The sequence below is a fragment of the Austrofundulus limnaeus genome, unplaced genomic scaffold (genome assembly GCF_001266775.1).
Source record: "Austrofundulus limnaeus strain Quisiro unplaced genomic scaffold, Austrofundulus_limnaeus-1.0 Scaffold81, whole genome shotgun sequence".
Lineage (NCBI taxonomy): Eukaryota > Metazoa > Chordata > Actinopteri > Cyprinodontiformes > Rivulidae > Austrofundulus > Austrofundulus limnaeus.
Genome location: NW_013952483.1, coordinates 1,331,018 through 1,354,124, shown reverse-complemented (window position 1 = coordinate 1,354,124; position 23,107 = coordinate 1,331,018). Strand labels below are relative to the sequence as shown.

Below are 23,107 nucleotides of genomic sequence, written 5' to 3'. Positions count from 1 at the left end.
GACCAGCACCTGTATGTACTGTACTTTCTCCATTTATGGGAAAACTACTTTTGTAGTTTCAGGTATATTTTCTGTCAATTTGTTTGAGTTTGGATTTAAASACAATGTTGATTTTTTAAAAGTGTAAAAACAAAATACAATACTGACCTCAGTTTTTCATAGAGAAAAAACATTGGCTATCTAAAAGTGCTTGGAATTCAATACTGTAACATCTAGGGCCACAAATGAATAGTGGGGAAATGGTTTAAAGCACATCTTGATGAGATGAGTTTTCAATTTGCAGCTGAAGATTGGAAATGACTGCATTCCTGTCTGCAGTGGGAAAACCATTCCACTAATTCAGAAACTGTGATGCAAAGACCAAGATTCATTTGGTTTTACTTTTTGAACTGGTGAACAACATATGTATATTAAAAAAAAAAACAGAAACAGGCTGGCATTAGGCTGTTTAATAAAGGTTTTTTTAGAAGCTTGTGGAGATACAGGTCCAATTTTACTGCTAAAAATTGTACTTTATCAGTGCAGTTTTTCTTTTCTTTATTAATTAATTTAGTTATGTGTTTTTGTCAAGTTGTTTGCAATTAAAGTCTGATTCTGTACACAGATGAATATAGATACTGTCATTATGGAGAAGTAATTTATTCTAAATTATAATCTGAAAAAATACTGGCTGATAAAAACAAAACAACTTTGTGTTTGGGACCTAAAAGCAGGTAATCAGTGTTTTATCGCAATGCATAGATTTGTGTCCCACATTATTGATTTCTGAATTACAGAAAAAAAAGATGTATCATCTTTTAAGCAGCCAATAAAAATAAATTGGCTCAAGTTATACATGCTCATGGGTATTTGCCTCTTCTTTTTGTCATTTGAGCTCTAACTGTGCATTAAGCTTTGATGGGTTCAGAAAGAATTAGGAAGTTTTAGATTTGAGATAACATACTGACGAAATGGAAGCGTAGCAATGTGAGTGCTGTGGTGGAAACACCCACTGAGTGCCTACTGGATGAGATGATTAATACACTCTAATATTTTACCAGCAAAACTGCTCAGAGGAATAATCCGTTTACCATAGCTCTGACTTTGTGTGTGTGTGTGTTACCATCCATTCCAGTGGAGTTCAGGAAATTGGACCTTGCTTCTCTGCAGTCTGTCCGTCAGTTTGCCCAGAGCTTCAAGGAGAGGGATCTGCCACTAAATATTTTGGTAAACAATGGTGAGTAAGGTAAAAAATGGGTTTCTAATGTACTGCTCGTGCATGTAAAATAACTTGATGTCTTATAGCACAGTATAATTTTAAGGCTTTTTAGTGACAGCACCAACCTTACACTGCTGTGCTGAGGATTTGGGACATTAAATTCAGCTCCAGACCTACTGAGAAATACTTTACATTACTACATAGAAACTGGATTTAAGTACTTCTTTCTCTGTACTGGCAACATGATTTCTTAGTGGTTAACACTGATTGCCTCACAGCAAGAAGGTCCTGGGTTTGATCCCCAGTTCAGACTCAGAGTCGTTCTGTGGGGCGTGTACATGTTCTACTTGTGCTTGTGTGGGTTTTCTTCATTGATTGCAATAGCAGGTTTTTGTATATTATCATAAAAATATTTGGTTTGGTAAAGCCAAGAAGCAGCTTTGAAATAATTTAGGATGACCTCTCGTTTAGATCTGTAGAATTTTAGTTGAAACTCGGCAGAAGTGAAGCGAAAACCTCATCAAATATCAAGTAGTTGTTTGCTCTTGTCCTGCTGAATTGGATTTGACAATAGAGCAAATGATATGAAGGTAGAGCAGGACTGTCTCTTTGTCTCAGCCCTGGAGGTAATGAATGTTTTGTCTTTATTGCAAAAGGTCTTTGTGCCAATTGGCTCTTGGTATGTTGCCAGTAACAGTGAGTGTCTGCTGCTCTTGTTTGGTGTCGAACACTATCAGCCACTCTAAATGCCTTGGCATTTTTAAATCAACATCAAGTGGGTCAGCGAATGAGATCACTAAAGAAATACAGTATGTGCAGTATGAGGTGGTGGAAATAACTGAAAGCAAACAGCTGATCAAAGTGTCTCACACAATCTCCTTATTTTGATATACCTCTCCATTTCACCTCAGCTACGTCTTCAATTACAATCAAAAACTACTGGTCTATGTTTCAGGTAATAGGATGTGGTTTTTGTACCACAATTTGATGCCTTTTTTTAAGTATATTGTCCAGACTTTTGGAAATACATGGAGACACAGTAGCAGGGCTTTCATCTTGTCTCGTCTGTTTGGTTTATTTGAGACTTATTGCTAAAGTAGGCCACTCACTGCCAAAGTTACACCAGAGCCACTGTATATCATWGTTCTGTTATAGCTTTCTGAACTTCAAAATAAAACGAAAGTTACGTATGTAACTACGGTTCTATGAATCCTGAAAGACCGCCAGAGGGCGGTGCTAAAAGCACTGAATGCTCCCTTCACGCAAGCGCCGTTCGAGCTGTAATACCAACAGAGTGACACCTGAGACCAATCGGATGACTAATCAGAGGCTATATAGCGTGACGTCATCTGAAGCTCTGTTCCTACAGAATCTTCTCGCAAATGCAAGGATTCTGAGTGACAGAGAAGCTCTGGTGGTCATTCAGGATTCATAGAACCGTAGTTACATACATAACTTTTGTTCTATTTCATCCCTACTGACCGCCAGATGGTGGTGCTAAAAGCACTGAATGACTAATACCAGTGATGTCACAAGGAATCCTGAGCACCTACCTCACTGAGAAGGCCCAGAGGACCCTTGTAAAAGAACCTGTCCCAAAGGGTGAGGAGAAGCCACATTCACATTATAAAATCTAGTGAATATGCTTGAAGAAGACCATGATGCCGCAGCGCATATTGTTTCCAGTGGGACCCCTTTCAGGGCCGCCCAGGAAGTGGAAATGCTCCTGGTTGAGTGTGCCTTCACCCCGACCGGCAGGGAACAGCATCCTGCCCTGTAGGCAGATGACATCCACAATCCAGTGGGAGAGACACTGTTTTGAAAGGGGATGGCCTAATCTAGAGCCTCCATAACATAAGAACAGCTGGTCTGAGCATCTTGTAGGAGCAGCAGCAGCAATATATGTCTCCAACGTCCTCACTGGGCACAATATGTCAGGCCTATCGCCAGTCCCTCCTGACGTAGGCTGAAAACGCGCCAATCTCAGTGGCTGGTTACAATGGGAATGCGAAAAAACTTTAGGGACGATTGCAGTGTTTGGCCACAAGGTAACACCAGAGCCATCTGGGGCCCATTTGAGACATGACGGGCTGGCAGAGAGAGATGCAGCTCGCCGACCCTTTTAGCTGAGACAATAGCTAATAAAAATGCTGTCTTACATGAGAGCCACTTGAGGTCAGCCTGAAGCAAAGGCTGAAAGGGAGCGTGGCACAGGGCTTCGAGGACCAAGGGCAGATCCCAAGCAGGTGCCCGCAGAACATTTGGCGGTGCAACCTGCGAGCGCCACGCAGAAAAAGAGAAACCAGGTTATGGCTTCCAACTGTACCACCATCAACGACAGCATGATTAGATGATATTGCTGCCACATATACCTTAAGTGTTGATGGAGAGCGGCCCTTATCGAGGAGAGATTGAAGAAACTCCAGGATAGTGGGCACCACACAGGAGACTGGATCCTCATCGCGGTCAGCACACCACTGAGAAAACAAACGCCACCTTTTTTCATATTGCTGACAAGTAGAATGTGCCCTAGCACTTAAAATAGTGTACCGGACAGAGTCTGAATATCCAGTCAGCTACTGCTCAAGCCTCCCAGTGGCCACACCCACAGCCTGAGGCATTGAGGATTGGGGTGCCAGATGAGTCCCCCTAACTGAGACAATAGGTCCCTCCTGGTTGGAAGACACCATGGGGCGTCTTGACACAGACTCCGTAGAAGTGGGAACCATGGTCGTGCTGGCCAATACGGAGCTATCAGCAGCACCCTGTGGCCCTCTTCGAGAACTCTCTGAAGAGTCGGCCAAATCAGAGAAAGGGGAAAGGGATGTGCCAAGGCGTCCTGGTCCAGTGCGCCTGATGCCCCCTTAAGGGAATACCCACAGAGGGCAATGAGTCGACTCTTCTGTGGCAAACAGGTCTACTTCTGCCTGACCGTAGAGATCCCATATCATGCGCACTATGTCGCTGTGGAGAGACCAGTCTTCTGGAGCAGGTGCCTGCCGAGAAAGGGAGTCTGCGGTCCGGTTGTCCTGCCCTGGTATGTACACTGCCCGCAGAGTGGACAGGCGAGGGGAGGCCCATCTCAGGAGATCCCTGGCCACCTTCAGGAGCTGTGCCGACCTGGTGCCACCCTGATGGTTGATGTGGTAGACCACAGAGGTGTTGTCTGATCAAACCAGGACATGTTTCCCCTCCAGGTGGGGCAAGAAGTGCCTGAGAGCTAGAAACACAGCACTTAGCTCCAGCACATTTATGTGTCTGGAGCGATTCTGGTGACTCCAGTGGCCCCGAATCGCTCTGTGCTGCCACACAGCCCCCCATCCCATGGAGATGGCATCTGTCGTGACCACCTCCCTGCGACACACAACCATCCCCATAGGGGCACCTTTGGACAAATAAGCTCTGTCCCTCCATGTGGGGCAGCTGTGGCGGAGTGGTTAGGGGAGTCGTCCTGGAATCAGAAGGTCACTGGTTCGATCCCTCGTCCAGCCATCTCAGTCGTTGTGTCCTTGGGCAAGACACTTCACCCACCTTGCCTACTGATGGTGGTCAGAGGGTCCGGTGGCGCCGATGCATGGCAGCCCCACCTCTGTCAGTGCGCCCCAGGGCAGCTGTGGCTACAGTGTAGTTTGCCATCATCAGTGTGTGAATGTGAGTGTGAATGGGTGAATGTCTGTTAGTGTAAAGCGCTTTGGGGGTCCGGAGGGACTTGAAAAGCGCTCTATAAGTTCAGTACCATTTACCATTTATGTGTCCAGGGTATGCAGACAAGATCTCGTCACCACAATTTTGCGATGCTTGTGAAGCCTGGCATCCAGATGAAAACCATTGAGCCACATTTGAAATGGGCGCAGTGACAGCAGACCTAAGGGCACGACCCGGGTGAGTGAGGTCAGTTTGCCTAGCAGCTGCAGGGAGGTAATGTAAGGAAGCCGCCTGCCCAGCCTGAATTGACTGATGTGCCGGAGAACATAATCCACCCTTTGAACAGACGGGTAGGCTGTCATGGAGGGTGAGTCCAAGAACACCCCAAGAAAAGTTGTTGCCTGCGATGGAATCAGGCAGCTCTTTGCTAAGTTGACCTTGAGGCCTAACCGGGACARGTGGGCAAGCAGGCGACTTGTATTGCGAGACACACAAGCTTGAGATGGGGCGCAGAGAAGCCATTCGTTGGGATTATGGGAGAACRTTCACTCCACAAGCCTGCAGAGGGGAGAGAGCTGCCTTCACTCACCGAGTGAAGACCCTCGGAGAAAGCGAGAGCCCGAATGGGAGAACCCGGAACTACCAGTGGTGACCCCGATATGCAAACCTGAGAAAGCGGCGATGTTCTGGCGCAATGGGTTCATGGAATTACGCATCTGTCAGGTCTACTGATGTGAACCACTGTCCCCTTGCAATACCCTGCAGGACCTCTGACCCCTGAGGTCCAGAATGGGACGAAATCCACCCGTCTTCTTCGGRACAAGAAAATATGTTGAATAAAAACCTCTGGGTTGCTGCAGAGGATCCACCGCCTCGATCGCACCCTTGGCCAGGAGGGTGGAAAGCTCCTGGTCCAGGGCATGAGCTTTCATCGGGTCGGCGATGACAGTCTCTCTTACCCSGTGTGATATGTGAGGCCGCCGTCGGAACTGTAACCGGTAACCATGGGTCAGAGTGGCAACCACCCATGGGTCCACYGTTTGAGCAGCCCAACAACTGAGCTGCTGATGAGAAAAGTATCCAACGGCRGGCCTGGTGGCATCACTTCCTCTCCCCACGGCCCCTAGGGGGCCTGGGGGGATGGTGGTGACGACCAAAAGCTGTGGCCTGGGCCTGTCTGGTTGGCTGGGGAGCTGGCTCACGAAAGTCCCTGCTGGGTCTCCGTTGCGCAGCACGAGATAAGGACCTATAGGTCGATCGAAACCCCGAGGTGGTGGCCAAGAGTTGGGGCCAGCTGATGGACGCCTCAGGTTACGAGGAGATGGAGGCACACTCCTATTAAGGCCTGAAAGCTGCTGCCTAGTCTGTTGCGCCTGGACAGTACGTTCCAGGGCTTCCACTGCCGCAGAACCAAACAACTCCCCTGGCACCACAGGAACATTACTGAGGGTCCTACGGCATGTCTCAGTAAACGTGGACTGAGCCAGCCAGACCTGTCTGCGAGCCTGAAACAGGTAGGACATCACACGTCAAAGCTCCCTTGTCATAAGTGCAAAGGCCTGAAGCGTTGCATCACTAAAGCCAGTGGCGGTGTTTGTCCCATTAGCATCCTGGAGGGATGCGGAAAGGGCAAACATGGGGCCCGCCCTCTTCTGAAAAAGGCACTTGCAGGGGTGGACTCCTCCACCTTCGGAACATCTAGCTGTAACTGATTTAGAGCCAGACGCATAATATCCTGCATAGAGCCATCACCTGATGCACTAGAAGCACCCTGAGACGAGGAGCGTGAGCCCGTCTCCGAAGCGTGGGACGACTGTGCCCCCTCCTCACTTCTAAAGTGAGAGGCAGAGGCTGCCAAAGACGGCATGTCCTCCTCCCTAGTCAACTCAGGCATGGTTGGGGACCCTGTTGGTCCACCCAGCTGGTGTATCTGAAAAAGAGATTTCATTTCTGCCAACTCTGCAGACAGCTGTGCAACCTGCCTGGAAAGGCCCTGATCAGGTTTGACCCGCCTCTTTTTAGAAGGGGCGACAGCGACTGTGGCAGTCCTGTGCTTAGAGCGCCTAGGCGCGGCCACCTGACCAGAAGGGGGAAGACTAGCATCATGCTCGGGGTCCAATTGGGCCAGCCGAGCCACTCTCACTGCACGGGGCGTATAACTGCAATTCATGCAAGGGTTCTCGGTCAGGGCCTCCACCAGGTGGTCATTACCTAATTTCCCTCTGGGCTCAATAAAGTATTTTTGAATTGAATTGAATTGAATGTCCGAGGCAGACAGGGCACAGATTGTGGCCATCCTCTGCCTCAAGCCCAGCTCCACAACTCGCACAACAGTGGGAGCTGTCCATGCTCACAAAATAAATAAGGACTCAGAAAGGCTAACACCGTTAGCTCAATAACAAGCCTCGAGGCTGAATAAGTTGGGAGAGGGGACGAAAACGTTGCCGTCACCAACCAATTCACGCACTAACTCAAAAAGGCTAACCCCGTTAGCTCAAGTAACAAGAACTGAGGCTGAATAAGTTGGGAGCGGGGGCGAAAACGCTGCCTTCACCAACAAATTCACACATTAACTTAAGAAGGCTAACACCGTTAGCTCAACTAATCAAAACTCAAGCTGAATAAGTTGGGAGAGGGGACGAGAACGCTACCATTCACCAACAAATTCACTCATCAAACAGCAACAGCGATAAGAAAAAGAAACGCTGCAAGTTGGGGAACCAGGCGAAAAATGCCGTCACCCCAACAAAACAGCGGATACCTCTTTGTTTTGAAGACAAGTCCGTTGCAGCCACTTGGAGGGCGATACACCGCTACTCCAGCCAACTGGCAATCGGGACGTCCAAACGATGGCGAAATATTCCACAAGAGAAACTAACCGTATGCGAGAAGAAAAGAGGAACAGAGCTTCGAATGACGTCAAGCTTTATAGCCTCTGATTAGTCATCCGATTGGTCACAGGTGTGACTCTGTTGGTATTACAGCTTGAACGGCGCATGCGCGAAGGGAACATTCAGTGCTTTTAGCACCGCCCTCTGGCGGTCAGTAGGGATGAAATAGAACTCTATGCATACATTTTCATTCATTTGTGTTCATCTTGTTCTTGTGTGGTCATGTTGGTTTGTGTTTAAGCGGCTGTCATGCTCGTACCTGAGGGGCGGACAGAAGATGGATTTGAGCAGCACTTCGGTGTGAACTACCTAGGCCACTTTCTGTTGACCTGGCTTCTCTTGGATACACTGAAGGAATCTGGGAGGTGTGGTCCTGTCTCTTCTGTGGTCAACGTTACATCCTCAGCTCATTGCATCGGGGAGATCATACTGAATGACCTAAACTGCTGGTAGGTACATACTCAGATGTTAGGATACACTGACACTGAAAATAACTAAAATTGAAAAGGGTTACTTTGAATATAAATTGAGTGTTTCTGAATTTGTTAGGTTTTGCTTACAAAGAAAGGTATTTGTTATATGTATAGATGTTTTTTTAATGACCAAAACAAAGCTGAGCTGCATACTCAAGCTTTCTGTTGAAATCTAACACACTGTTTATTTTTTTTCCTCAGCAAACATTATTCGGCTCATGCTGCATATTGCAACAGTAAGCTGGCCCAGCTGTTTTTCAGTACCCACTTTCATCAGGAGATGCAGCATGGACGTGTTCCAGTAGTTTCATGCGCTGTGGATCCTGGCATGGTGGACACTGCTCTATATTGCCATCTCTGGAAGCCTCTCCGTATGGCACAAAGTCTAATCGCTCGCTTGCTTTTTAGGGTAAAGACCTGCTCACTTTGGTCTATTTTATCTATGCAAATTTTTTTAAGTTGCTCAGAGCTTAGTGATAAGGATATGACATAATTTTTCAAAGCACAACTCAAGTTTTTAGGAATTGTTTTTTTACAGATTTATTATACTCATTTTGTAAAGTAGGGATGCACTGATACCGGTATTGGGTATTGGTTATGGAGCCCAATACCAGCATTTTTACAAGTACTCAAACTAGTTCAAAATGCCCCATTACCAGGAACAGAAACAATTTCTTTTTTTTTCCATGGACATTCACATTTTAAATGCAACCTCCATTAGACTCCAGTGTGAATGCTTTAGGCCGTCGATGCGACAAACATGCACAAAAGATGACGTGGCATCATATTCAGCTTGCTCTTTACAGGACGAGACAGGTTGATGCTACTAGTTAGCAATGGTGGGCACTAGTCCCCTAAAGCTCTAGCACTAATTGCGGACCTAAATTTCTTGTTTGAATTTTAGGGGTTTTACTAAATTTATTAAATGGTGTGAGGATTTGCGTTTTCTAAATTAAAAAAATTTAGTAGCACTAAGTAAATTATTATTAACAGCGGAGGGAGAAAGCTGTTTTAAGTCAATACAATGCATTGTAACTTAACACTACCCTCTCAGATAACAGTTTGTTCCCAGAGGATATGCTCCAGCTGACTGTTCTTCTGGGTCACGGTTTTCATTTTAGAAAAAAATTCCCACAGTTCTTTGCATTTACGTGGCAGGAAGCAATTGGAGCTACGTCACTGGGCGACACAGTCCCAGCCTTTCTCCACCAGCATGCCTGTTACGGTTCTGATTAGTTTGGCTTCTGCCGAATGTATCTATTACTTGGGCTTCCTCCTGAAGAAAACCTGGCAAGTGGCAATCTTGGTAAAGGCAAAACTTGCAAACACTTCCTGGAGAGGTAAAGGAGACGAAGCCGAGCAGATATCAGAACAAACTGGCCACCCACGGTTATACAAGCACTTACGAACAGCACTGCGGCAATAAAAAAAAAACAAATAAATAAACAAACAAACAAATAAATAAATAAATAAAAACCAAACGGTAAAACCTCAACTGCCTTTTTTTAAACAACAGCACTGTGGACGGTCCATCCATAATCACGCACGCACAGTGAGAACATGCACACACGCACGCACACACACGCACACACACACACACCTGAGCAGAAATGAACAGACCCGAACCAGAGTAGAACCATACTCATGGAGAAGGGGCAGTAACTGGAGCCATAAGCAGGGAAAAGTTTAAATTCATGTTCTTATTTTGACGTGAAGATGTTTTCCTGTCTTCTGTGTTTTCACTTCCCATCACCAGTCTGTCCTGTACCCAGAATGCATTGCTTTAGTTCTCCAGTAAACAGTTTGAAATTAGTCATTTATTGCATGCTTTCTTACCAAAGCCCTACCATAAACATAAGAAAATGACCAAGAAGAAGCAGAACTAGCAATCCTCAACAACTGTTTATCACCATGAGCCAAAAGTCTTTTTCAACAAAACACCTCCTCAAACTTCAGCGATATGTGGAACACTATAAAAATAAATTGACGTGCCTCTAGTTGGCAGTATTATGCAAGAGTGGCTCATGTTATGGCTGGAAGGTACTCTGGTGAACTTTGATTCAATTTTGCACTTTATAATTAGCTTCCGCTAAGATTTATTAAACGTAAGCGCCATAGAGCTTGTGCAACTAACTTTTGGATGCCCACCACTGCTAGTTAGCATGGGAATTCTGAAGTTTTTGTGCAGTCAGAACCTAATGATTCAGAACTTTAGTATCAGCATTGTCCAATAACGTTCTTCTGGACTTCTGTTCTGTAGCTGAAGATGTGTAGTTACAAGGTTTAAACTGCATGACTAAAAGTTAGTATCATTATTATTTGGATGTGAACCCCCACCTCACAGACGTAAAAGTCTGACAAATGTGGCTTGACCGATGTTTGCTTTGACAAACATCAGTTATGCATCTGGTTTAGTACCAGGTTCTAATTTTAAAAATGTTTTTATAATCACTATGTAATGTTTAAGTTCTGACTCAGTATCTGTACTTGGTATTAGCAAGTACCCAAACTGAAATACTCATATTTGTAACCGTACTCGGTTTGAGAAAAACTGGTAACAGTGCATCCCTAGTTTAAAAGCACAATATTGAATTTTCTTAAAAATAATTTCAGCACATTTGTTTGTAACAGGAATGTGTAAAGGACACAAAAATAACATTAATTTGAAACATCCCCTTGATTCCTAAACTGCTGTTTGCCCAGCTGTTGTCTTTGTTGGGTAATTTTAGCTTCCTTGGTAACTAAATGCTACTTTATCAGTGCTGCTCCCTTTTGTAACTGTGTCCACTTTTCATTTTGGTGTTTCCTGCGGGTGCAATTATTCTGAAACAGCCCATTCACATCAATAAGAGTAAAACTGCTGCTAAACTAAAAACCAGATTGCAGTGAGAGATTTTCATCTGGATAAAATAACAATTAGGAGGCATTAAAAGGTAAGGGAGAGGAGGACAAAAATGAACTAAATTCCTGAGGTAGAGAACTAAATTCATAAAAGAAGTGTTTAAGTATATTGTCACTAGCTGAATATATTTTATATAAAATTGGGATAAATCATAGATAGTCCTTTCAAAATTAGCATTGCATAGGAAAAAGTGGAATAATAAAGTAGTGTAGTGTTGGCCGTACAACACAGTCAGGATTCAGAGGAATAAGTGTAAATGTAACAGGTCCTAAATTTTTGTAAACAAGCAATAATATCAACCAGCACAGCAACAGTTGTAATAAGTACCCAATTGTCACATTATCATATTTTGTCTCAAAAAGCACAGTTGGTAGTCATTTTAGCCATAAAAGCCCTCCATGTGAGAACCAACAAATTTAATGCCAGTCTGACAAATGGGGTCCTCTTGGCAAAATGATGATTTATTCCTATGAATGAGTAAAATCAAAAAATTTAAAAATATTGAGGGACTGCAACGTTTACACAGTTTCACGTGAGTTATGTTGTTGATGCTCTTAGAATGTGATCTGCTCAACAATCTGCTTCTGGTGTCACGGCTGACGTTTAGAAGATCATTAAACCACAGAAACACTAGTTCTCACATATGATTGCAAATGTACATGCAAACAGTGTATGACCTGCATCATGACCTGATCTTGCATTCACACATATGTAAATTTTATACAAATAATTCCTCATGTAATTCCTAATTATTTAGATTTTTCTTGGAATCTTGGATAAGTGAGTATTTGTTTATTTGTGGTTTTTCTAGACTCCTGTAGAGGGCGCTGCCACTGTGTTGTTGGCTGCTCTCTCACCAGCCCTGGATGGAGACTGCGGAGGAGGCTACTGGGCCAACGGGCACAGGGAGGTGACGACACGACCATCGTTTGACCCCCAGCTTCAGCTCAGCTTATGGAAAATCAGCATTCAGTTGCTGGGCTTACAGTAGTGGAGGCTTTTAAGATGACTAATAAGAATAAACTCATTTGAAAACGTCACCTAAAGGCTCCAAACTTGGGACCATTTTCCTCTATACCTTTTATTTTTTTCATCTATATCTCGCAACAGCCTGTTGTACTGGACTATGATTGGCTGTATTGGTTATGAAGGACTAGTCTTTGTTCTAGAAATTGCAATGAAGGGCTACAGGGGAATGGAAGGGAAGGTATTCGTATTTTTGTTTCTCACTGTGAACAAGCAAACAATATTCAAGTAATATAAGCAAACAGTAATGCAAAATATGCTGTCACAAAACCCCAGGAGTTGTGGGTCCCCCTTCCCATGGGCTCACCACCTGTGGGAGGGGGCGAAGGGGTCGGGTGCAGTGTGTGATGGGTAGTGGTCAAAGGCAGGGACCTAGGCAGACTGATCCTCAGCTACAGAAGCTGGCTCTAGGGACATGAAATGTCACCTCTCTAGTGGAGAAAAACCCTGAGCTGGTGCGTGAGGTTGAAAGGTTCCAGCTAGATATAGTTGGACTCACCTTGATGCATGGCTCTGGCTCTGGAACCAGTATTATAGACAGGAGTTGAACACACTTTTACTCTGGATTTTCTCCTGCTGAGAGACTCCGAGCAGGAGTGGGCATACTTTTTGTCCCCCATCTTGGTGCCTGTACATTGGGCTCACCTTGGTGAACAAGAGGGTAGCCTCCCTCAGCCTACGTGGTGGTGGGGTGGGGYAATGGGGGTTCTGGCTGTCATTTGTGCTTATTTGCCTAACAGCAGTTCAGACTACACACTCTTTTTGGAGTCTTTGGAGGGGTGCTGGAGAGTGCTCCTCATAGGGACTCCCTTCTTTCTGCTGGGGGACTTCAATGCTCACATGGGCATGACAGTGAAACCCTGAGGAGTGTGGTTGGGAGGATTGCACCCCTCGATCTGAACCCGAGTGATGTTTTGTTATTGGACTTCAATGCTCCCCATGGGTTGTCCATAATGAACAAACATAAGCGTGTATGTGCTCTTGACACCAGTACACCTTAGGCTGAAGTTTGATGACTGACTTTGTTGTCATCTCATTTGATCTACAGCTGCATGTCTTGGACATTTGGGTGAAGAGCGGGATAGAGCTATCAACTGACCCACATGTGGTGGTTAGTTGACTCAGATGGTGGAGGAGTATGCCAGTCAGACCTAGCAGGCACAAACCTATTTTGAAGGTCTGCTGGGAATGTCTAGCAGAGTCTCCCGTCAGACTGAGCTTCAACTCCCACTTCCAGGAGAGCTTTTAACACATTTGTGGGGAGGTGGGGTATTTTGAGTCTGAATGGGCCATGTTCCGTGCCTCCATTGTTGATGCTTTAGTGGAGCTGTGGCTGCAAGGTTGTCAGTGCCCGTCATAGTAGCAACTGTCGAACGCGCTGGTGGACACCAACAGTGAGGGATGCTGTCAGGCTGAAGAAAGAGTCCTATCGGGTATTTTTGGCCTGTGGAACCTTGGAAACAGCTGATTGGTACTGGCAGTCCAAGTGGATTGCAGCTCAGTGGTTGCTGAGTCAAAAACTTGGGCATGGGAGGAGTATGGAGAGGTCACGGAGAACAACTTCTGTGTGGCTTTGGTGCAATTCTTGTTGAGGGAGTAGTTCACCACCAACACTGTTTATGGTGGGGATAGTGTACTACTGACCCAGACTTTGGACATTCTAGGTTGGTGAGCAGAATATTTCAAAGACCTCCTCAATTCTACCAGCATCTCTCCCAATGCAGAAAACTTTAGACTTTGGCTTGGACTCTCTCTCTCTCTCTCTGGTGCTGAGGTCACCGAGGTGTTTAAAAAGCTCCTCCGTGGCAATGCCCCAGGGGTGGATGAGATTCACCCAGAGTTACTTAAGGCTGTGGATGTTGTGGTGTTGTGTTGGTTGACACAACTCTGCAATATTGCATGGACATCAGGTTTATTACTCCTGGACTGGCKGACCATGGTGTTGGTCCCCCAATTTAAAATAGGGGACAGTGTTCTAACTACAGGGGGATCACACTCTTAAGCCTCCCTGGAAAGGTCTATTCAGGGGTCCTGGAGAGAAGGGTCTGTTGGATAGATGAATCTCGGATTCATGAAGATCAGTGTGGTTTTTTTCCTGGTCATGGAACACTGGACCAACTCTACACCCTGAGCAGTGTCCTGAATGGTGCATGGAAGTTCCCTCAATCAATCTACATGTGTTTTGTGGACTTGGAAAAGGTTTCCAACCATGTATTTCGGGGAGTCCTGTGTGTGTGTGTGTGTGTGTGTGGGGGGGGGGGGTACTTAGTAAGTTTGGGGTACCAGGCCCTTTTATACGGGCTGTTTGGTTCCTGTCCGGTGCCAAAGCTTGGTCTGCATTGCTGGGAGTAAGTTGGGGCCATTTCTAGTTTCTTTGTTCATAACCTTTATGGACAAAATTTCTAGGTGCAGCCAAGGTGTTGAGGTGATCCATTTTGGTGGTCTTAGGATTGTGTCTCTGCATTTTGGAAATAATGTCCAGATAAGTGTGAAGTGGCCGGGATGAGGATCAGTACCTCCAAATCCGAGACCATTGTCTTGAGCTAGAAAAGGACAGAGTGCCTTCCCCAGGTTGGGGAAGAGGTGCTGCTTCAACACATCAACAGGAGCCAGTTGAGGTGACTTGGACATCTGGTTGGGATTCCTCCTGGACGCCTCCCTGGTGASGTGTTCTGGGCACGTCCCACTGGGAGAAGACCCAGGAAATGCTGGAGGGAGAATGTTTCTCGGCTGGCCTGGGAACAACCTGGGATTCTCCCAGAGGAACTGGCCCTAATGGCTGGGGAGAGGGAAGTCTGGGCCTCTCTGCTTAGGCTGTTGCCCCTGTGACCCGACCCTGGATAAGTAGAAGATAATGGATGGATGGATGGATGGAAACCCCATTCCTAGATTACAGCAGCTGGAAGATGGATGAAGCAGCTGCACAGTAGTCATAAATCAGACATACTTTATTTTTGTAATTTGTCTGATTTTTTGATCACAGCAAAATCCCAAGTTCAGTCAGCATATTTGTGCCACACACAACTCAACAATTACTAAATTTTGTAAAAAGGATGTTTACAGGAAGCAATAAATTGACGAGCTATCCAAATTTAGTTTGTATATGTGGAATAAATAGTTCTAATTTGAAAATTAATATTTAATTTACATAAAAAAAGAAAAAAGTAWCACCAAAACAATACAATCCAGTTCATCTTACTGCTGCAGGGGATTATGACGTGTTCAGCTCTTTTGCGACACATTACTTAATAATTTCTTAAACAGTCTCGCCATACTGCCTGTTTTACTGAGCACTTTATTTTCTCTTTCTTATTCTTTATGTGGTTGCTGCCAAATCCTTGTGCTAACGGCTGGTAGTAGCTGACAATGTGAATTAACTGTGCTCATCAAGTTTTGATGAGTTATAAAGACATTCCATAAGACCTATTTGAAGATCTAGGAAGACATATTGCCTCTACAATTAGGTTTAAATTTAGAAAAAGTCTGCATGAGAGTGGTGTAACATTTGGTTTTGATTTTGGATTCTTCAGATGGCTTCTATTGGCTCAGAAACAAAATAAATGTTTTTTCTTTCTTTAGCCATTATTCTTCTTTTCTTCTGTGTAAACATATTATGTCTGTAAGAAAAGTGAATTCATATGGACCCCAAAATAATAAGGAAATCACTTTCTTTTTAGCCTACAAACTGTGATTGGTTACTTGTTTTCTATGGCTAATGCTGCTTTGCTATTTGGCACTTCTCCCGGTGCATTGTGGGATTGAGATATCCCAGTGGTGAGAATCAAAGGCTAACTACTGAGCTGACACAAACGCACACACACTCGAAAACACTGGAAGCAGTCTATCTAGGAAAAGGCTTATCCAAACATGTACACAGCAAACAAACACGTCTGTCTTCATGCAGGGATAAACTCGCAAATACACACACACCGCGCCATAATGCCATCTCCACTGTGATTAATGCATTTTAACATTGAGGCTCAAAAGTTTTCCTCAATTTGACACATAACTAAATTCCTTGCCAATGAGCATCAATCCTTTATTATTGTTTGCTGTATATGAAGCAATAGCATTACTGCAAGCTGTTGGCACAGAGTCAGGCATTCAGAAGTGTGTGAAACAATACACCAGCCTCAAATAACACAGAAATCTGAAATGTCTCTGTCTCTGTACGTTCAACAAAAAGGTTATTTATTTGCATTTTTTTAGATGGTTTCATTCAAAGTATGTTTTGCTCTGGGGCTTGGTTCCTCTTTGGGATGCAGCTCACAGCAACTCCTTCAGAGGGCCTCGAGGTCAAGCTGAATTGTCTTCTCAAACTTAAAATGAGACATTCTAAAGTCTCAACGATAATAAATATTAGTGTTTTCTGTCCTTTCCTGTTAAGTCACAAGGACAGCTGAAGGAGGTTAAAAGATTTTATTACTCCTCTGGTAAAAAATAAATAAATAAAAACATTTTTCTTGTAGTCCAGCAGATACATATTTGAATGACATGTCATCTTAACCCAGGTACTCGTTAAATATGATGGGATTATATGAAATAAGTTGAAAATTAATTTCCTGAATGCTCCATCGGACAATCTACTGGTTTATTGGACTTCAAGAAGCCCTGATTTCATCCTGCAACACAACTGTGTTTTATTTTTTTATTTATTGGAAAATGTTTTCTACTGTGAAAATGAGATCCACCTAAAGGATTCATTCAATATATTTACTTTTATTTGTTATGTAGATTCAAAGGGCACAGGAAGTCTTTATCATCTTCTATCCTCTAGACATTACAAATGCTAGCAATCTATTTGATTTGATTTATTTATTTAACAGGAAATATTACTAAAAATCAAGCCTGACTCAGCATAATTGCTGTTTTACAGCAGGTTCCTGTTCTGCAGCACATAAAACACTCAGAATTACAGCATCACAATCACWTRATTATACACCATAGACACAAAGACAAACAAGCATACCAAATTTCAAAAAGGCAGCATCTAGCACAGTAAAATTCAATTTGGGGTTTTAAGTCTTGAGTGGCAGACTTTAGTCGACATAAGAAAATTATCTATATCTGTTTAGGTGTTTTGTAAAGTGCATGATGTCACTCCCTTTGGTACTTTTCAAGGTCACTGCAATTGGGAGCAGATCAGTTTTAGGAATTTTGTTTGTTCCACATTTTCTAGAACAGGTGCTTTGGAAATACAGTGYCATAACCCTCCTGGGTGCTCATCAGATCAGTTTTGTATTTTGATTTTCCTGWAAATTGATCAGGTGAGTCAACTACTTGTTGCTGTTTGATGAACCCAGACTGAACCAAATACATTTAATTTCATTTAAACAGCGTACTTCTTATGCTTAGATAAAATACAGAACTCAGTTGTATTTGACAGAAGAATACTCCTCTCCCCKATACTTGGTTTTTCATAATCTTTTMGWCTACACATAAAATGTTTAATCCAAGAAAACGTCTCAACAGTTTTAAAAAGTTTGATTAGACCAAATGAACAATTTAAAAACATATGGAGACAATTCAGATAGATGTCTTCATTTAATTAAACTTTTTAGATCAAGGCTTGAGACAAACACAGTAAACTGTTGAGTCTTGACACAAAAAACAGCTAATGTGACCACTTTATTTACAGATAATACCCTGATTATCACTGGCAACTCTTGATTTGATACAAATTAAGCCCAGAGGAAAAATTACAATTCATGCTTTGGTGATTTTAATTGCTTCTAATTTCCACAGCTAGTATTAGCAGCTTCACTTGAGTAAAAGTTTCTGAAAAGGCCATTTAGCATTTAAAGAAACCATTGGTTTGATGTTTCTACGTATTAGTATTTTTGAGAGAATCGACTCTAAATGCCAGCAATATTTAAGAGTTTTGTTTGTTTGTTTGTTTGTTTTTGGTGTGTGTGCTTAAATGTGTGTTTCTCTTAAGCTTCTGTAAGGTGCTGGGTAAAAAAGCTATCCCGGTCAAATGCAAACACCAGCTTACTACTCAGCAGTGCTCAAATGTGGAGTGCAAGGCTACAACGTGTGCTACATCCCGTCAAAGAGCTATCTTTTTTTTCAGTTCAGCTGTTGAAGTAGATGTAATTGAGCAAGAAATGGTGAGAGGGAAATTTTTATATTGTCTCTATCTGAGCACAAGGTTATCCAAAGAGAACAACGTTGTCGTGTTGGTGTGCAGAGGTGTTTTACACAGATGGGATTACAGTGAGCTTTCTGAACTTGAACTGCAAACATAGTAAATGAGCTAAAACAGCTCAGTTAACTGTCGGTGATGTTTTTTATGTGTTTTACTAGTATTTCTTTTAAATCATTCAAGACCAGTGGAAATGCGGAAAGACTGAAAATGCTTGAATAGCCATTCCTCTGACTGACTTGGGATTACATTTATATTAAATGTGCCGGTCCCATGTTTTGCAAAATCACAAAATGTGTATATGTATGTACATGAAGAGTTGAAATAAAGAAAATATATATCCAGGGGTAACCAAATGAACTGAGTCTTTACTCTGGTAGTATTCCAATTTAAACGAAAATGCATTCAGACGTTTTTTTGATGCGTACTAACTCCTGTACCCCTTTGAACTTAAGTCCATAGGGAACAAAAAMATACATTTTTTTCTCAGCACAGATACATTGTAATCACTCAGTTCTTTAGGACCTCTGAGAATTTATGAAAAAGTGTATAATATTTTTACTTTTTCTCATTATTTTCTTGTTAAAATGCACATCTTATTGCTTTTGCTGTGCCTAAACAGAACCCCTCCCTCTTCTATGTAACTGTGAAATTTTTCATGTAGAAATGACTTTGTAGAAATTGTGATACAGTCTTGTCCCGTGCATTGCTGTATGTTTTTTTTTTTTTTTTGTTTTTTTCTTAAAAGCAATGGGGTTATGAGTGAAGTGTGTGTGAGTGAGAACATGTGTGTGTTTTAGGTAAAAAATAAAATAAAATTGATGTCAATGTTATTTTTTTTTCTTGTCAACGGTTGTAACATTCCAGCAGCAGCCACCAACTTTTTTTTAAAATTATATTTTTATTTCCTAAAGCCTCTCAATAAACATATCATTGTGCCACTTGCTCTCCATCCTTTATGCACTGGCTCAGAGAGAATATGTCAACCTGATTATTCTCACTTTGAGACAGCCTGCCTCAAGCGATGTCTGAACTTTTGAGACATTCTCAGATCCCTCAGTGAAACCTACACACAGGCATGTTTCATTTTTCACTACAAAAACTACACAAAAATATAACTGATTTCCCTACATTTCCATTTACTATAAGACAAACATCAACAATCAGTTAAATATGAATATCCTTACTTGTATCTGCAAATAGAAGAACATGTTCACAAATATCGAAACATATAATAAAATTATATTTAACATTAATTTGACACATATGAATGGACAAAACCATTTATAATTTAAGGCCCAACTTTCCTTCCTTCCAGGAATATTTAGTTGTGGCTAGTGAGCCAATCAGCCTCCAGGTAGTGATTGCAGTTTAAGCGTGCGCGATACCCACAACTAATCTATAAAAGCTGATTAAGTTACATCCATTTTTTGTGTGTATTTAGGTTTGTTTGATGTGGTAGCCATGTTGAGATGGATTAGCTCCAAAAGTTATTCAGCTGTATATCAGGGATGTGAAACCCATTTCCACTGTGGGCAATGTGAGCAATATAGTGACTCTCAAATTGTAATTAACTTGTTTCATGTTTAACTTCAACTAAACACAAAACCTTAAGTTCCTCGTCTCATTGCTACAGCTTAGCACTGCTAACAATAACTGAGCTCTATGTGGTATTTCCTACATAGAAACAGCATTTTAAAAAATCCTAAACACTGAAAAGTACTATTTGTATGATGGACTAAATGTGAAACAAATAATACAGAAATACTAAAAAGTAAAAGTAGGTTATGAGTCATCAGGACTACCACAGAACAGACAGGAGACAGTGTTCCTACAAAATCAGGAGCCGGAGAGAAGGAAAAATCATTAACAGGCCCTGGCACATGTGTGGTTATCCCAACTCAGGATAACACAAGCAGGACTCTAGCCAGCCAGTGGATGAAAAGAAGGACCCCTAACCCAGACCCAGACCAGTGGTCGTTCCAAATTTTGTGAAAAGTTTCAGAGAAACAGAAATTTACTCTCCAAACATGATGTGCCAGTGGCTTTCAAACCCCAAAACACATTACAAGTAGAGCAATGTTGTTTATGTTGTTAAGTTCCTGGAGGATTGTGACTAATTGTACAGGAAACTAAGCAGCCACTGTTCAATAGAATGGCCCAACACAGYCGAGCTTCATCATCAGGCCAGGTGTCTACAGTTCACACTCCTCRACAGGCTAGTGGTRTCTCTCTCAGGGATGACWATGTTCTCKTCCTTGATYGAGAGGAATMTTGTTTTGAAATAAGAGTAAAGGAKGCCAGTTTTGTGAAGAGAAACCYTGCATTGTTAAACAAGGGTGGAGGCCTCCATGTCCGGTTGTCCCCCTCTTACAATGCTGTTATTGCAAGTATGACTTAGCCCTCTTTGAACAATASGTGATAATCAGGGTCCTAACAARCGCTAGATGATGGTCTTGATCAGGGGTGGTCAATCCTGGTCCTCAAGGGCCYCAGCCCTGCATATTTTACTTGTTTCCCTGCTCCAGCACAGCTGATTCAGCCATTTAATTACCTCTTCCAAGTTCTGCAGAAGCCTGATAATCACCCAKTCATTCAAATCAGATGTGTTGGAGCAGAGAAACATGTAAAACATGCAGGGCTGTGGCCCTCAATACCCACCCCCTGCTGGTCCTCTATGAGCAATAGGGACAATRAAGGCTCTAATGATCAGTTGTTAGGRTGATGGTCCTCTTTTGCATGTGAACACCAGTTTTGTTGTTGTCATTAAACTTGTCCACCATGTGTGTGCTTATAAGGCTGCGTTTACCTGCAACTCCTCAGACTGAAGACGTCTGTTGAAGGAGAGACTAAATCGTTTTTCAACAAAGAAGAACCCATCCAGAAGAACCCACTTAAKTTTATTTAGATTTTTCTACCTGGATTATTGAGCTGCATGAGGAAGTTAGAGTTTTACTTACTGATGAGTGGTGAGTAGCTGTTGRCTTTAATTCTGAACTGGGATAGCTGGAGTTGCTCCTACTTGTTTCTACTGGAGGGGTGTTTCTGTTTAAATTTAAAACTTGTAAGTGMAAAGTTCTCWCCAGTACAACTGAGCCACAGCAAAAGTACCCCCGTTAAAAKGGGCAGCAAAATGAAGATTATGCACAACTGGCTACTAGATTCTTTTTGAGCCCCATCATCTGGTGCTCTGTTGGTGTCATTTTATCATAGCATACCAACTTTATTTATGGAACAAAATGCTGTACAGCCACAGTCWATAAAACACAACAGTCACAGTGAATAATAAAAGCCTAATCAGAAAATTACAACTACATAGTTTAAACAAAAACATATTAAACCAATTAAAACACATTAAAATAATCTCAAATCAAACCTAAAGTCAACATCTCAAATGGTGKCAAAAGCCAAAGAGAAMATGGGTTTTAAGTAATGTTTTAAAAGCTGACAGGGAAGTGGCCTGTCTAAGACCCAAAGGCAGGTTCGTCGACATTTTAGGAGCAGCAGTGGAGAAGGCACGYTTCCCTCGAAGCTTACGTTTGGTTTTTGGGTTTCTCAGCTGGTCTGCTGATCTGAGGAGGTATAGGGATGCAGCAGCTCAGTGAGGTAGAGTGGGGCAACATGATTTAAAGGKACAGTGTGTAGGATTTTGTCAATTCTTTTAGCCGAAATTGAGATAATCACTAATYACAATAATAAAAAAACATGTCTAACCATTGCAGACAAAGACCTTGTTTTATTATTTTTACCTTATAAAAAGCTGTTTATATCTCCATGGTCGCGGGTCGCCACTACAGGCAGCCGCCATCTTGCACCGCCATCTTGTCTACGAAGGCTCATGAAGGACAAACTGCGGTGGCGGCGTCAAAAACGGTTTTAGTTGTAATACTATAAATGTAATATTTGTTGTCTGTCATTGTAGCTGGGATAATTTTACTTATTAAAGCTCATAATCTTACCACTTGAAACATCACTAGCCCTGAAGCTGCTGGTAGACATTGCGGTTGGAATTATCAAAGGTTTTTGACACCTGAGAGACACCGTAGAAACTCCTTTGCGTTTGGAAGTGGGGGTGGGGGTGGGGGGAGGACCAGGGAGGATGATTCAACCACTCAACCACTAGATGTCGCTGAAAACAACAAATCCTACGCAGTGTGTCTTTAATGCTTAAAAAATAATAACTTTAAAATGAATCCTAAAATGTACAGCTAACCAGTGCAGCAAGGTTGAAACAGGGAAAACATGCTCGTGCTTTTTTTGTGCCAGTTGTAAGATGTGCGACAGCATTTTTGGACCCCCTGGCCCTTTTTCGACCTTGGCAGGTAAATCAAACAGCATGCATCATGATCAATGCTGACTTTAAAGTAGCATAAGCTTATTTTAAGACATTAATACATCTTTAAAGTGCTCAAGAGCCACCTAAAATGCYTTTGCGGGCCACATTTGGCCCATGGGTCTCGAGTTTGACACGTGACATCCTATGATGACCGACATGCTCTTTCTATTGATTCTTAAAAACGATCAACAACAGCATTATCTCTTTCCCCACTCTCCCCCTATTTKTGTACTCAAACTATTTTGGATTAATTTTTAATTATGCAGGTGTTTATAATTGTTCCTACACAATATCTTMGCCATGAGGGGTTGGCGGTATACATCAAAATAGCATCCACACAAATGCCACGACCCGAGGTTTCCCAGCAGAATGTTGCTCAGAGCGTTGCGTTGCCCCACCAGCTTGCTTGCTTTCATAAAATAAACCTCCCGCTGCCATTTCCTCCTCAGATTAATGACTCACACAAACCCAGCTGTCTGCATGATTTGAAA

General features: G+C 42.8%; 1 protein-coding gene across 3 annotated transcripts in view; it reads left to right on the top strand.

The window, feature by feature from the left end:
• LOC106519740 (dehydrogenase/reductase SDR family member on chromosome X) overlaps positions 1-15,713 on the top strand; it is a 51,823-nt gene extending 36,110 nt beyond the window's left edge. For 2 of the 3 annotated variants that reach the window (XM_014011530.1, XM_014011528.1), the window contains exons 4-7: positions 1,115-1,216; positions 7,976-8,183; positions 8,409-8,616; positions 11,921-15,713. In XM_014011530.1, coding sequence (XP_013866984.1) covers positions 1,115-1,216; positions 7,976-8,183; positions 8,409-8,616; positions 11,921-12,100 — 698 coding nt within the window. In that variant the 3' untranslated portion in view covers positions 12,101-15,713. The remainder of the gene's footprint in view (positions 1-1,114; positions 1,217-7,975; positions 8,184-8,408; positions 8,617-11,920) is intronic. The other variant, XM_014011529.1, reaches the window with a different exon arrangement.
• The last annotated feature ends 7,394 nt before the right edge of the window (positions 15,714-23,107 follow it).